This window comes from Scyliorhinus canicula, chromosome 4, assembly GCF_902713615.1.
Source record: "Scyliorhinus canicula chromosome 4, sScyCan1.1, whole genome shotgun sequence".
NCBI classification, from domain to species: Eukaryota; Metazoa; Chordata; class Chondrichthyes; order Carcharhiniformes; family Scyliorhinidae; genus Scyliorhinus; species Scyliorhinus canicula.
In genome coordinates, this window is record NC_052149.1 from 85,523,990 (window position 1) to 85,538,803 (window position 14,814).

General features: G+C 49.6%; 1 protein-coding gene across 6 annotated transcripts in view; it reads left to right on the plus strand.

The window, feature by feature from the left end:
- axdnd1 (axonemal dynein light chain domain containing 1) overlaps positions 1-14,814 on the plus strand; it is a 314,107-nt gene that overhangs the window by 136,025 nt on the left and 163,268 nt on the right. For all 6 annotated transcript variants that reach the window (XM_038794662.1, XM_038794663.1, XM_038794660.1 and 3 more), the window contains exon 15: positions 3,576-3,742. In XM_038794662.1, the coding sequence (XP_038650590.1) occupies positions 3,576-3,742 (167 nt within the window). The remainder of the gene's footprint in view (positions 1-3,575; positions 3,743-14,814) is intronic.

Here is a 14,814-nt window from a genome sequence, read left to right on the forward strand (position 1 = left end):
TGGCACCGGAGAATTCAGCAGCCATGCCGGAGCAGCGGGGCGGGATTCATGCCGCTCCACTGCGATTCTCCAATCGGCGGGGTGGTCGGAGAATCCTACCCCAGGTCCATGACCTACACTGGGCAGCACAAGTGACACCTATTCGCCCCCCCCCCCCCCCCCCCCCCCCCGGAGCATCCATCCCCCAACTCCCCATATGACCTCCAACCCTCCCTTCAGCCCGCTCCCCCCGCCCCCCACCACTGTAAGCTACATGTGTGGCTAATGCTGCCCTCCCTGTGTCCCCGATGGAAAAGCTCTCCCACAATAGACGGGAGTGGGCCCAGACTGGTGCTGAGGTGTCGGACATAAGAATTCTCATTTCCTTTGTGGAGATGGCCCTGGAGGTGACCGGGCTGGCCAAGGACAGATCGGTCACCCACGCGGAGGCTGGCATATTCCGCAGAGTTGTTAAACCACCAGGCTCCACCTGTAGGGCCTGTCAGAGTGAGTAGTGATTGTCTTACTGACTGACCATCCCTCCCACTGACCACATGTCCATTCTCCTGCAGGTCCTCCAGCTGTCGGAGCTGGCCCATCCTGGGCGGCCCCCTCTCCTGACTCCGAGGCGGACACCTCAGAGGAGAGCTCTGAGGATGCAACCACAGGTCGCGGTGCAGCTGTCACCCCCCCACCAGTGCAGATACACACACCTCAGTGGGAAATGTTAGTGGACAGGCTTCTGGGGCACAATCTGGTAAGCACCACACCGCTGCTGATATACATCAGGTGGAGGCAGCAACCCCCAGGCGAGACAGCAGTCGGAGGTCTGCTGGATCCCAGGACCCAGCTGGGTCCCAGCTTGATGCTGAGCCTGTTCAACTGGGTTACCCAGAACTGATGGAGATGGGCAGAATTTTCAGAGGAAGATGTCAGCATCACTCCATCAGATCCATAGCTGATTGGAGGAGTCCCAAAGGCTATGGGCGCAGGAGATGGTGCCAGCAATGAGTGGCATCGAGGCCAACACTGCTAGGGTGGCGCCCGCATTGGAAAGCCTGGTGCACGATGTCGGCACCATTAGTGAAGGTGTCCAAGGCATCGCGCAGTCGGTGACGGCCATGGCTGAGGGTCTTGGCACAATGTCTGACTCGCCGGGGGATGTCACCCAGCACTAGGCTGACCTTGATGCGGTTCTGCGGCACATGTACCACTCTCAAATGGGAATGACCAAGGTGCTGCGGAGCTTGTTCCAGTCGCAGGTGGGCATTGCCATGGCATTTCCCAGTCACTGAATAGCATCACTGAGGGCGTCGACCTAATGTTGCAGACCATGGGGAACCACCAGGGCTGGCAGAGCCAAATGAAGCAGCGACAGCCGGAGCGCGAACCAGCTGCCCCTCTGTCCCAAGTTGGACCCCAGGGCGCTATGGGCACCGACCGGGAGGAGGTGGCTCTGAGTGCCAACTGTACCCGTCCCCTGGGGTGGCGATAATGGCCACCAGCTCCCCCGTTCCACCCTTCTGATGAGGCTGCATCTCGAGGTCAACACACGGGACAGAGTGGCAGGGCTGTGCATGTACAGCCGACAAGTGAGCCTGGGCCTTCCGGCCCCAGAGGATGCCCGTCAGGAGCATCAAAAGCCACGGGATGAGATAGGCTGCTGGCAGCCTCCACTTCCGATATGCATCCTCGGATGTAGTGGTAGATCTAGGAGGGCCAGGCACATTGAGGTTTACTGAGGGTAATGGGGGAGGGGGGAGCAGGTGGAGGGGATAGGTAGGGGGTGGGAAGGGGCGGTTGGGTTGTGGGGGGGGGGGCACCACCATCGGGAGTGGGTTACTGTACAATGCCTTTTTGCAACCATTATGATGCCTCTGTCACTTCCTTCCACAATGCGAGCTGACGTCCGGACCCTTTGCCCAATTCTCCAGATCTTTACTCTTCTTGGCTCACCTCACCTGATGAAGGAGCTGTGCTCCGAAAGTTAGTGATTTCAAACAAACCTGTTGGACTTTAACCTGGTGCTGTGAGACTTGTTACGTCTTGGCTTGAATAAAGACATTCCAAACATGCTATAAAAACAGGATACGATTATTTGCAGAGATGACTGCATGGTTTTTGAATCGGGGAAAACTCAAGATCGTATCAATTCATTGCAAGTTGATCTTCAGGAATTGCCAAAAAATGCTATATCATGTGCACAACCAACAAAAAGGATCCAACAACAGATATCTTTAAGCCTGTAATCAAATTTTCCAACGGGTAGATCCACAACCGTGGTTAAAAACAAACTTCAATGAGGATTCCATATTCATCAGATTACATACAAGGCTAAAAGGATTCTTGAATTTCTGAGGCGGAATCTTTGATAATACAACAAAAATATCAGAGTAATAGCTTATCAAACATTTGTTCATCTAATTCTGGAGTGTGCATATTGTGTGTGGGATCCTTATATGGCGAGAAATATAAATAAAATTGAAAGAGGTGCTGCACCATTCTGCACAAATTGGTTTGGGAAATATACCAGTGTCACATCCTTGATTAGAGATTTGGAATTGGAATCATTAGAGCAAGATGGGAGAAAAGTAGATTGACCATGTACAATATGGCGTGGCCTGGTGGGAATTGACCTATTGCCCTCTGGCAATGACAAAACGCAAGGTAGCTATCCACAAAAATGACAAAGACTTTGGGCTGGATTATCCGTCGGCAGGGATCCTCCACTTCGCCGGTAGCACAATCACGCCTGCTGATTCCCCGACGGCGTGAGAGTGCCCATAATGGGAAACCCCATTGGCCGGCTGATGAGACAGAGGATTCCGCTGCCGGTGGGTACCAGAAAGCGGGTGCCGCCGGCGGGACAGAGAATCCCGCCCTGTTTGTTTCCAAGACAATAATCGTTAATCGTCCTTTCCAAGAACAATCCCATAGTGGAATGAACTGCCAAAGGATATAGACACAGCCCCATCACTTAAAATCTTCAAGACCTCTCTTTAATCATTTCCATTTATAAGGTTTTCATTATCATGACCACCGTATCAGCATGTCATGTTTGGTTCAGCTGGCACTAACGATCTGCTTAAATGTTGGCAAAATACAGATTTTAGTCTGTGATGCCGACAAAACCAAAGCATGAGCATGGAGCCAACAAGAAACACTCAGGTTCATCAATCTCTCCCAATGTTTATATGATCCACCCAAACACTTTAATTACTTTATCACAGAAACAGTGACCAAACATTTTCAAAACCCTAAAGACATGGCTATGTGGTTTTCCCATTATATAAACTTCTCAACCTTTTACAAAGCATCCCTGTTCAGCAGAGTTGAAAGTTGTTATAAGTCATTGTGTGCTCATCTCACAAACAGTGAGGTGCGTTTGGTGTACATAGTTCATGTTCTAACATCTTCCCCTCCCCTTTCAGTATTCTGAAGGGTCCCCCATTCTCAAATATCCACCGTATTTTTCTTTTGTTATTCTATGGGGAAAATAATTTCTTGCAGAGTACCATCTCTTTAAAGCCTACCAACATCTGATGCTAAGCATAAATAACTTTAAATGACTTTCTGTTTAAACTCCATATTGTTAGGATGCAGAAGACCAGACCAAACTACAGGAAATTACTGAGCACTGGAGAAAGCAGATGACCAAGTTCACTGAAAATTTAGAAAATGCAGAGGAGTCAAGTCAAGAAACACGAAAAAGGATTCTATCTGGCTTCAAGAAATGGCACAAATATTTGTCTGAAAAAATTGCGTAAGTACTATCAACCAATGGGATACATTGAAAATGGTGGGGATATTGAACCACTTGATGCCCAACAACAAGAATAAAAAAACATCCAAATTTCTATCCATTTAAATGTATATTTCCTGCCTTAGTTTTCCCCATTCTCAGCTTCCAATTTACAATTTAAGTCAGATGGGCATGAATTTGCAATAGTCAATTAAACAAAAATTACAATTACACTTTGCGGCGATTAATAACTTTTGAAACTAGGTCATTGTTACTTCAGGATGACAGCCACCTTTTGCACAGTAACAGCCACTTAAATTGAAAGACTGGGCTAAGTTTATTATCACCTGCATTTTGTATCCTTGTACTCTTTTCTGCCATTTTTATTGCCTCCTCTCTTGATGCACTGTTCTAAGCCAAGCGTTTGGTATTGACAACCCTGCAGTATCCAATGCAAATAGCAATTCTTCATGTATGAGCCTTGAATTTAGTTTTGTAGCTTATTTCACTTTGGTTGCATTATCAACCCCTCACCTCATCAGTTATCAGCATATTTGTACCTACTGACGAGAGGGTAGCAATCAGGATCATGAACGTGGAATGATTTTTTTCCTAAAGTCCTGTGCTTGGAGTACTCTGGTCCACTGAAGCAGCTTTTTTGCCAGCCTGGCTAGAATAATCTGAGCAGAGATCGTGAGGAAAATTAATAAAATGTGATTGTTTAATGTGAGGGGAATTGATTACAAAAGTAAAAATGTTATGCTTCAGTTATGCAGGGCATTGGTGAGACCGCATTTGGAGTACCAGAACTGAGTTCAGCATTAAAGGAAAGATGTAAATACGCTAAAAGCAATTCAGAGGAGGTTTACTAGACCAACACCAGGAATGGGTGGGTTGTCTTATGAGGAAAGATTGGACTAGATAGGCTTGTATTCACTGGGGTTTAAAAGAATAAGAGGTAACTTGATTGTCAAACTCCCTCAGGACCTCAAAGGTTTCAGAGTGGATAGGGAGAGGATTTTCTCACTTGTGGGAGAACCGAGAAATAGGGGCCACTGTTTAAAAATAAGGGAGCGCTAATTTAAGCCATGAGGATGATTGTTTTCTCTCAGGTCATGAGACTCTGGAATTCTCTTCCTCAAAAGACAGTAGAAGCAGGATATTTGAATATTTTTAACGCAGAGTGCAATAGATTCAGCTGGTGGGGGATGGGGGTGTGTGGTGGTGGTGGTGGGGGGGGGGGGGGCGTTCTCCCCTCTGGAGTTGGTGAGAGCTCATCGAGCACTCTGGGAGAAGCCACGGTTAAATGAGCAACAGCGGGTGGTGATTATCCGCTTTCACAGATTCCAGAGAAAAGAGCGGGACCTGGAGTGGGCAAAGAAGAACCACAGCTTGACTGGAATGGGCAAAGAGTGAGGATCCACCAGAATATTGGGACCAAGCTGGCAAAGGGGCTTGCGACCTTCAACAAGGAGAAGGTGGTGTTGTACAGCAAAGGAGTGTGATTCGGGGTGATGTACTCGGTGCAACTGAGAGTTACGGTGAACTCAAAAAGTTCAAAGGCAGGATTCTCTGTCAGCCGACAGCCAAAATCGGAAAAGGTGATTGGGCGGAGAATCGGATTTGATGCCAAAATTGTGGCGGGTACTGGGTGCACGGCAAATCACAATTCTCTGGTGCCTTGACAGCGGCGTCAATGCATTCCACTCCACACATAAAATAGACGCCGTTTACATATCATTAGCAGGCCTGACCTGGTATTCTCCGCGGCGTCCATGATGCTCCGCGAATTCCCGAAAGCGAGATTCACTTGTGCTATTAAAAGTTGGGAAACTAGTGCCATCGCTAATGAGGGAGAGAGAGGAGTTAGGATGCGCAGAGGTACGACCGAGGGCTGCCGGTCCAGACACTGGCCAGGCTGGCTGGGATAAGGGGCCCTGCCAGGGCTGAGGGGGTGGGGGGGGCGTTGGTGTTGACTACAGGGGGATGGACTGAGGGTCGGGGTGACCCCTCACAGGACCGGGGTGTCCAGGAACAGACCACCATTGCCACGGAGTGCAAGCAGCCATTTTATTACGCACCCCACTGACCATCCACCGTGGCCCCAGGTTATAGAGAACTGTGCTAACTGTGCTATTGGTTGAATAAATCAGATTGAATTAACTTCAAGGTCTGGAGTATCTTTTGATTAAAGCTGCATCCAGTTGCAGCCTGTGTTATCCCAGAGTACATAACACAACATGCTACCAGGAGACTGCTTAATCTAGGTGGTTTACCTCAGTCCGTTCGTGACGACCAGCGAATGTATCCCAGCACCATGGAGAAGATTCAGGCTCCTCACCAGCTCAAGACCTCCGGCAATCTCAGTGCCAACTGGCGGACATTCAAGCAAAAGTTTCTGCTGTACATCGAAGCTTCAGACCTCGTGGGTGCGTCTGATGCAAGGAAGATTGCGCTTCTCCTCTGAACGGCTGGTGATCAAGCCATCGCACTCTTCAACTCTTCTCACTTCACCGTAGGCCAGGACAAGACAAAGTTTCAGACCATCCTGGACAAGTTTGACAGTCACTGTGAAGTGGACACCAATGAAATCTTTGAGCACTACATATTCAAACAGCATCTACAAGGTAAAGATGAATCTTTTAATTCCTTCTTAACTAACCTCAGCCTGCTAGCGCTGTCCTGCAACTTTGGTGATATTGCTGACTCCATGATCAGAGACCAATTGTTTTTGGAGTTCACTCTGATCCTCTGAGAGAGCAGCTACTGAAAATCAAGCATATGACCCTGCCAGTCCCGATTGAAACATGCACAGTGCACGAGCACACCAAAAATCGCTATGCCCAGTACAAATCGGCTGAAAATGAGAAACTTGCCTCCCACGAGGCAGAGAGTGTGCAGGCCATCACCTGGATGCAGCGCCTCAGCATTGATGAAAGCGGCCATTTTGCGCGCATTCCCCGGGACCCCACGCATGCGCGATGCGAGCGGGATAACGAAGCGGCCGACACCCACACTGCGCAGGTGCAGATGTCTGCCGACCGCACTGTGCATGCGTGATGACGCGCGGAGCGTCAGGATGCCGACGTCATGACATGCTTGAACTGCGGCAACACCCACTTAAAGAAACACTGCCCTGCAAGAGGCAGGTGATGTTTAAGCTGAGGGAAGCCTGGACACTATGCAGCCTTGTGCAGGTCTGCACCACCAGTCAGGGGTCAGCGCTCCCAATTCCGCTGACAGTGCGTTCAGAGTGTGGAACAACGATGACAGGATTTTGATCCTGGCAGCACAATGGATCCAGAGGAAGTCTGCCTGGACTCCGCCTACTGTGTGGGCATCATTACCAAATGTGAATATGCCACATCCAACTCATCACAAATTCAGTCCATCCTCACTGTGGATTCTGCGGATGAATGGTGTGCGGTGATGCAGGTCAACCACTGCTCCATCCAGTTTAAGCCTGCAGGCTCCTGGACTACAACGGAAGCCATCACGGCACTGGGAACCTGCCATCTACTCGTCTCCAACCGGAGCACCCAAGCGCAGTTACGTTTTGAAATTGTCAAGCCAGACAGGACCTCCCTACTTGGCGTGCATGCCTGCAAGCAGCTGAACCTCATGCAGCGGGTTTACACAATGACATCCTCCAATGTGGATCTTCAGGCCAGCATTGATGACATCCTCGCTCAGTATCCGGATGTGTTCGACGGGATGGGCATGCTGCCATACCGATACAAGATTCTGCTACGAACTGATGCCAAGCCAGTGGTCCACGTACCACGCCGGGTCCCGGCTCCGCTGAGTGAGTGCCTGAAGGCACAGCTCAAGGATCTTCAGCAACAGGGCATCACTTCCAATGTAACCGAACTGACTGACTGGGTCAGCTCGATGATATGTGTTAGAAAGCCTTCGGGAGACCTTCGCATCTGCATTGATCCCAAGGATCGCAATAAGAATATAATGCGTGAACACTACCCCATCCCGAAGTGGGAGGAACTCACCAGTGAGATGGCACATACATGTTTTTTCACCAAGTTAGATGCATCACATGGATTTTGGCAAATCCAACTGGAGTCCAGCAGAACGTTCTGCACCTTCAACAAACCGTTTGGCAGATTCTGCTATAATCGCATGCCGTTTGGCATTGTCTCAGCATCGGAGATCTTCCATCGCATCATGGAGCAGATGATGGAGGGCATTGAAGGGGTTTGTGTGTACTTGGACGACATCATCATATGGTCCACGACCCCTGAAGAGCATGTTTCCCGTCTCCAGCAGGTATTCTGCCGTGTCCATGCCAATGGCCTGAAGTTGAACAGGGCCAAATGTTGCTTTGGCATGTCGACACTCAAGTTCCTAGGTGACCAGATCACTCAGCATGGCGTGCGCCCGGACACAGACAAGGTCAAGGCCATCAAAGCCATGAAGGTCCCTGAAGACAAGAAGGCGGTGTTGCGCTTCCTGGGTATGGTCAGTTTTCTGGGCAGGTTAATCTCAAACATGGCCTCACACACCACGGCCCTAGGAAACTTGGTGAAAAAGTCCACTGCCTTTGAGTAGAAGGCAGCACATCAGGCAGAGTGGTTGGAGCTAAAAGCCAAGCTCACCACTGCACCCGTCTTGGAATTTTCCGACCCAGACAGGGAGAGGAAGATCTCAACAGTTGCGAGCCAGGATGGCATCAGTGTGGTGCTGCTTCAACGCGATGACACTTTATCCTGGGCACAGGTAGCCTACGCATCGAGGGCCATGACGCCCACGGAAACAAGGTATGCACAAATAGAGAAGGAATACCTGGGTCTTCTCACTGGCATTCTCAAGTTTCACGACTATGTCTACAGCCTGCTGACATTCACTATCGAGACGGATCATAGGCCTCTAGTCCACATTATCCACAAGGACCTCAACGACATGACGCCTCGGTTGCTGCGCATCCTTCTCAAACTCAGAAGGTACGACTTTGACTTAGTGTACACGCCTGGAAAGGAGCTCGTCATCGCTGATGCACTGTCCCGCTCCATCACCTTGCCGAGTGAACCGCTGGAAATCATCTGGCAGATTGATTCACAGGTGCAGCTATATGCTGGCACCCTCCCGGCGTCTGTTGAGAAGGTGGTTCGTATCCACGAGGAGACAGCCAAAGACCCCCTCTTGCAGCGTGTCATGCACCACCTCGCCAATGGCTGGCTGAAAGGCCAGTGCCCTAAATTTTACAATGTAAAGGACGATCTGACGGTGATTGATGGTATCCTCCTCAAGCTGGACCGGATTATCATTCCACTCAGTCTCCAGAGCTTGGTGCTCCGCCAAATCCATGAGGGACACCTGGCGTCGAGAAGTACAAACGCAGAGCTATAGGCAGGCTGTCTACTGGCCCGGTATTAGCCAGGGCATCTCGAACATGGTCCTGAACTGTGCGACCTGTCAACGCTTCCAGCCAGTGTAGAGCAAGGAGACGCTCCAGCAGCATGAAATCGAGATCTCCCCGTGGTCCAAGGTTGGCATCAACTTCTTTCGTCTGAATGGTCGTGACTAAGTGTTGATTATTGACTATTTCTCCAACTACCCTGAAGTCGTGAAGCTCTCAGACCTCACATCTCGGACCGTCATCAAGGTCTGTAAGGAGACGTTCTCCAGGCATGGTATCCCACTCACTGTCATGAGTGACAATGGCCCGTGCATCAACAGTTACGAGTGGTCTATGCTTGTCAAGTCATACCATTTCAAACATGTCACTTCCAGCCCACACTATCCACAGTCCAATGGGAAATTTGAAAAATGGGTGCACATTGTGAAACAGCTCATCTGCAAGGCTGCAGATTCTGCTTCTTACATCTACCTCACGCTGCTTGCGTATAGAGCGACCCACTGTCCACTGGCATGTCGCTGGTTGAACTCCTGATGAACTGGGACCTGTGGACGTCACTTACAGCCATACACTTGCCCAACCTGGATCACCTCCCATTGCTGCGGAAGGTGCAGCAGCTCCAAAACCAGCAAAAGCAGTGCTATGATGCTCATGCCACCAATTTGCCCGTGTTATCCCCAGCAGACACTGTCAGGATCAAGATACCGGATGGTGGCTGGTATGCTCCAGCTGTCGTTGTTCGACAGGCTGCGCCCCGCTCGTATGTTGTACTTATGGCTGATGGTGCTGTTGTGCGATGAAACAGACGGGCACTGCGCAAAGTTGCCTGCCCGCAACCGCTTTCTTCTCCGTTTCCGTCCGTTGTTTCGCCACCTCCTGATACCTCGAACTACGAGGCCACCAGTCAGGCTTCCATCCCGCCTGTCAAGGCGCCGTCGTCCCCACCACCACCTCTCCGGCGGTCGACAAGGATCAGACGCAAGCCCCAGAGACTGGACTAATGAACATTTGTTTTCGTGGCTATGTTTTGTTTTCTCATATTAGACAGCTGTCATCACATGTAAATACGTTCACATATGCCACCGCTTGTAAATATGTTAATATATGCCACCACATGTAAGTACGTTCCCATATGCCAACAAAACATTAAAAAAAGGGGGAGATGTCATGATATGCAGACATGCAGATAATGATATACAGACAGGCAGCTAATGAACACAGAGAACAGGACATGACCAATAAGCAGGCAGGACACTCGGGGGTGGTATCTCACTATAAAAGGCACGAGGCACTCACACTCCGCCTCTTTCCACTAATGAACATCTACAGAGTGAGTCAGGGTGTATTTACAGAATCACACCTCCAGCACGTGGCTAAGAGCTAGTCTGGTTCAATCAGACAGAGTAACCACACTTAGGTTAGCAGAGAGTCAAACTCATAGAGAACTGTGCTAACTGTGCTACTGGTAGTATAAATCAGATTGAACTAACTTCAAGGTCTGGAGCATCCAGTTGCAGCCTGTGTTATCCCAGAGTACATAACACAACATGGAGGTAAGGATGGAGACTTGGCAGCCCAACAGGCTGAGGAGGAGGAGGTGCAAAGGAGACGCCACATGAGGCCTCGCGTGTATTGGCAGTGCGTGACATTTGAGGTCCTGCCGAACGGGCTGAGCAGGGGGATAGTGTGACATAGAATCATATAATGTACAGTGCAGAAGGAGGCCTTTTGGCCCATCGGGTCTGCTCCAGCTCTTGGAAAGAGCACCCTACCCAAGCCCCCACCTCCACCCTATCCCCATAATCCAGTAACCCCACCCAACACTAAGGGCTATTTAGCATGGCCAATCCACCTAACCTGCACATCTTTGGACTGTGGGAGGAAACCAGAGCACCCGGAGGAAACCCACGCACACACAGGGAGAATGCGCAGACTCCGCACAGACAGTGACCCAAGCTGGGAGTCGAACCTGGGACCATGGCGCTGTGAAGCAATTGTGCCAACCACTATGCTACCATGCTGCCCACATCTATGCTAGATCATGGCGCACCTGGCACCGCAGGGGAATGGGGAGGACACCTGCTCCTGGTGACCGTTAAGGTGAAGATCGTCCTGAACCTCCATGCCAGGGGGTCCTTCCAGGTGCCGAGAGGGGACCTGTCTGGGATCTCACAGAGCTTGGTGCAGAGGTGCATCCGTGCATTCTCGGAGGCCCTATATGCTCAGTCGGCTCAATACATTAATTTAAATGTAGACCGAACCCACCAGGATGCCGGGGCAGCGGGGCTCCCGCCATTGCCGAGTTGCTCCGAGTCCAGGGGGTGATCAACAGGATGCATGAAGCCCTACAAGCACCTCGGATGACAGGCCGATCTTCACAAACCAAAAGGGGGTTCCACTCATTGAACATGCAGCTGGTGTGTGACCATAAACTGTACATCATGCACATCTGTTAGAAACAGGAAAGGAGAGGTCACCCTGCTGGGAGTTTTCTATAGGCCACCTAATAGTTCTAGAGATGTAGAGGAAAGGATGGCGAAGATGATTCTGGAAAAGAGCGAAAGTAACAGGGTAGTTGTTATGGGAGACTTTAACTTTCCTAATATTGACTGGAAAAGATATAGTTCGAGTACATTGGATGGGTCGTTCTTTGTACAATGTGTGCAGGAGGGTTTTCTGACACAATATGTTGACAGGCCAACAAGAGGTGAGGCCACTTTGGATTTGGTTTTGGGTAATGAACCAGGCCAGGTGTTAGATCTGGAGGTAAGTGAACACTTTGGAGACAGTGACCACAATTCGGTGACCTTTACATTAGTGATGGAAAGAGATAAGTATACCCCGCAGGGCAAGAGTTATAGCTGGGGGAAGGGCAATTATGATGCCATTAGACATGACTTAGGACGTGTAGGTTGGAGAAGTAGGCTGCAAGGGTTGGGCACACTGGATATGTGGAGCTTGTTCAAGGAACAGCTATTGCGTGTTCTTGATCAGTACGTACCAGTCAGACAGGGAGGAAAGGGTAGAGCGAGGGAACCGTGGTTTACCAAAGAAGTGGAATCTCTTGTTAAGAGGAAAAAGGAGGCCTATGTGAAGATGAGGCGTGAAGTTTCAGTTGGGGCGCTTGATAGTTACAGGGAAGCGAGGAAGGATCTAAAGAGAGAGCTAAGACGAGCAAGGAGGGGACATGAGAAGTCTTTGGCAGGTAGGATCAAGGAAAACCCAAAAGCTTTCTATAGGTATGTCAGGAATAAAAGAATGACTAGGGTAAGAGTAGGGCCAGTCAAGGACAGTGGTGGGAAGTTATGTGTGGAGGCTGAGGAGATAAGCGAGATACTAAATGAATACTTTTTGTCAGTATTCACTCAGGAAAAAGATAATATTGTGGAGGAGAATGCTGAGACCCAGGCTATTAGAATAGATGGCATTGAGGTGAGTAGGGAAGAAGTGTTGGCAATTCTGGACAAGGTGAAAATAGATAAGTCCCCGGGGCCTGATGGGATTTATCCTAGGATTCTCTGGGAAGCCAGGGAAGAGATTGCTGAGCCTTTGGCTTTGATTTTTAGGTCATCATTGGCTACAGGAATAGTGCCAGAGGACTGGAGGATAGCAAATGTGGTCCCTTTGTTCAAGAAGGGGAGTAGAGATAACCCCGGTAACTATAGGCCGGTGAGCCTAACATCTGTGATGGGTAAAGTCTTGGAGAGGATTATAAAAGATACGATTTATAATCATCTAGATAGGAATAATATGATTAGGGATAGTCAGCATGGTTTTGTGAAGGGTAGGTCATGCCTCACAAACCTTATCGAGTTCTTTGAGAAGGTGACTGAACAGGTGGACGAGGGTAAAGCAGTTGATGTGGTGTATATGGATTTCAGTAAAGCGTTTGATAAGGTTCCCCACGGTCGGCTATTGCAGAAAATACGGAGGCTGGGGATTGAGGGTGATTTAGAGATGTGGATCAGAAATTGGCTAGTTGAAAGAAGACAGAGAGTGGTGGTTGATGGGAAATGTTCAGAATGGAGTTCAGTTACGAGTGGCGTACCACAAGGATCTGTTCTGGGGCCGTTGCTGTTTGTCATTTTTATAAATGACCTAGAGGAGGGAGCAGAAGGATGGGTAAGTAAATTTGCAGACGACACTAAAGTCGGTGGAGTTGTAGACAGTGCGGAAGGATGTTGCAGGTTACAGAGGGACATAGATAAGATGCAGAGCTGGGCTGAGAGGTGGCAAATGGAGTTTAATGTGGAGAAGTGTGAGGTGATTCACTTTGGAAAGAATAACAGGAATGCGGAATATTTGGCTAATGGTAAAATTCTTGGTAGTGTGGATGAGCAGAGGGATCTCGGTGTTCATGTACATAGATCCCTGAAAGTTGCCACCCAGGTTGATAGGGTTGTGAAGAAGGCCTATGGTGTGATGGCCTTTATTGGTAGAGGGATTGAGTTCCGGAACCATGAGGTCATGTTGCAGTTGTACAAAACTCTAGTACGGCCGCATTTGGAGTATTGCGTACAGTTCTGGTCGCCCCATTATAGGAAGGACGTAGAAGCTTTGGAACGGGTGCAGAGGAGATTTACCAGGATGTTGCCTGGTATGGAGGGAAAATCTTATGAGGAAAGGCTGATGGACTTGAGGTTGTTTTCGTTAGAGAGAAGAAGGTTAAGAGGTGACCTAATAGAGACATACAAAATGATCAGAGGGTTAGATAGGGTGGACAACGAGAGCCTTCTCCCGCGGATGGAGGTGGCTATCACGAGGGGACATAGCCTTAAATTGAAGGGTAATAGATATAGGACAGAGGTCAGAGGTGGGTTTTTTACGCAAAGAGTGGTGAGGCCGTGGAATGCCCTACCTGCAACAGTAGTGAACTCGCCAACATTGAGGGCATTTAAAAGTTTATTGGATAAGCATATGGATGATAAGGGCATAGTGTAGGTTAGATGGCCTTTAGTTTTTTTCCATGTCGGTGCAACATTGAGGGCCGAAGGGCCTGTACTGCGCTGTATCGTTCTATGTTCTATGTTCTATGTTCTATCTGTGTCCGATACCCAGGCAGTGTGCATGATGCCTTCATCCTGGCACAGTCAATGGTGCCTGGCCTCTTTGAGGCGCAGCCCCGGCTGTAGGGGTTGGCTCCTGGGTTGAACAGGGGTGGGTGTGGGGGTGGAGTGGGGGGGGGGGGGGGGTGGTGGTGGGTGTGGGCTGACAGTGGGGGGGGAGGGGTGACACATGTGCCATGGGAAGTGCAACTCAGCAGAGTCTCGCTTCCTCACCCGATGCCGACCTTTGCACCAGTGACTGCCCTTTTTTTGGGCCGCCAGTGCCCTCTGCTCTGCTGCGGTGAGGCTGTAGGTCCTGTTGTGTTATGCTGCATCGGGTAACACTGGCTGCTACTTGATGCAGTCTTAACTAAAGGATGCTCCAGACTCTGAAATGAGTTCAACGTGTTTATTGAATTATTAACACAGTTCCCAAATGAGTTTGACTCTCTGCTAATCTAACTGGAGTAACTCAGTCTAACTGTACCAGCTTGCTCTAAGCCACGTGCTGAGGTGTGATGCTGGTGATCAACCCTGTCTAACTCTCTAGATGTCTGTCTGTGGAAAGAGGCAGGGTGTGAGTGCCTCATCCCTTTTATAGTGTTTGTGCCCCCTTGTGGTGATGTCACCTCTGAGTGTCCTGACCTCGCATCGGTTGTGTCCTATTCTGAGTATTC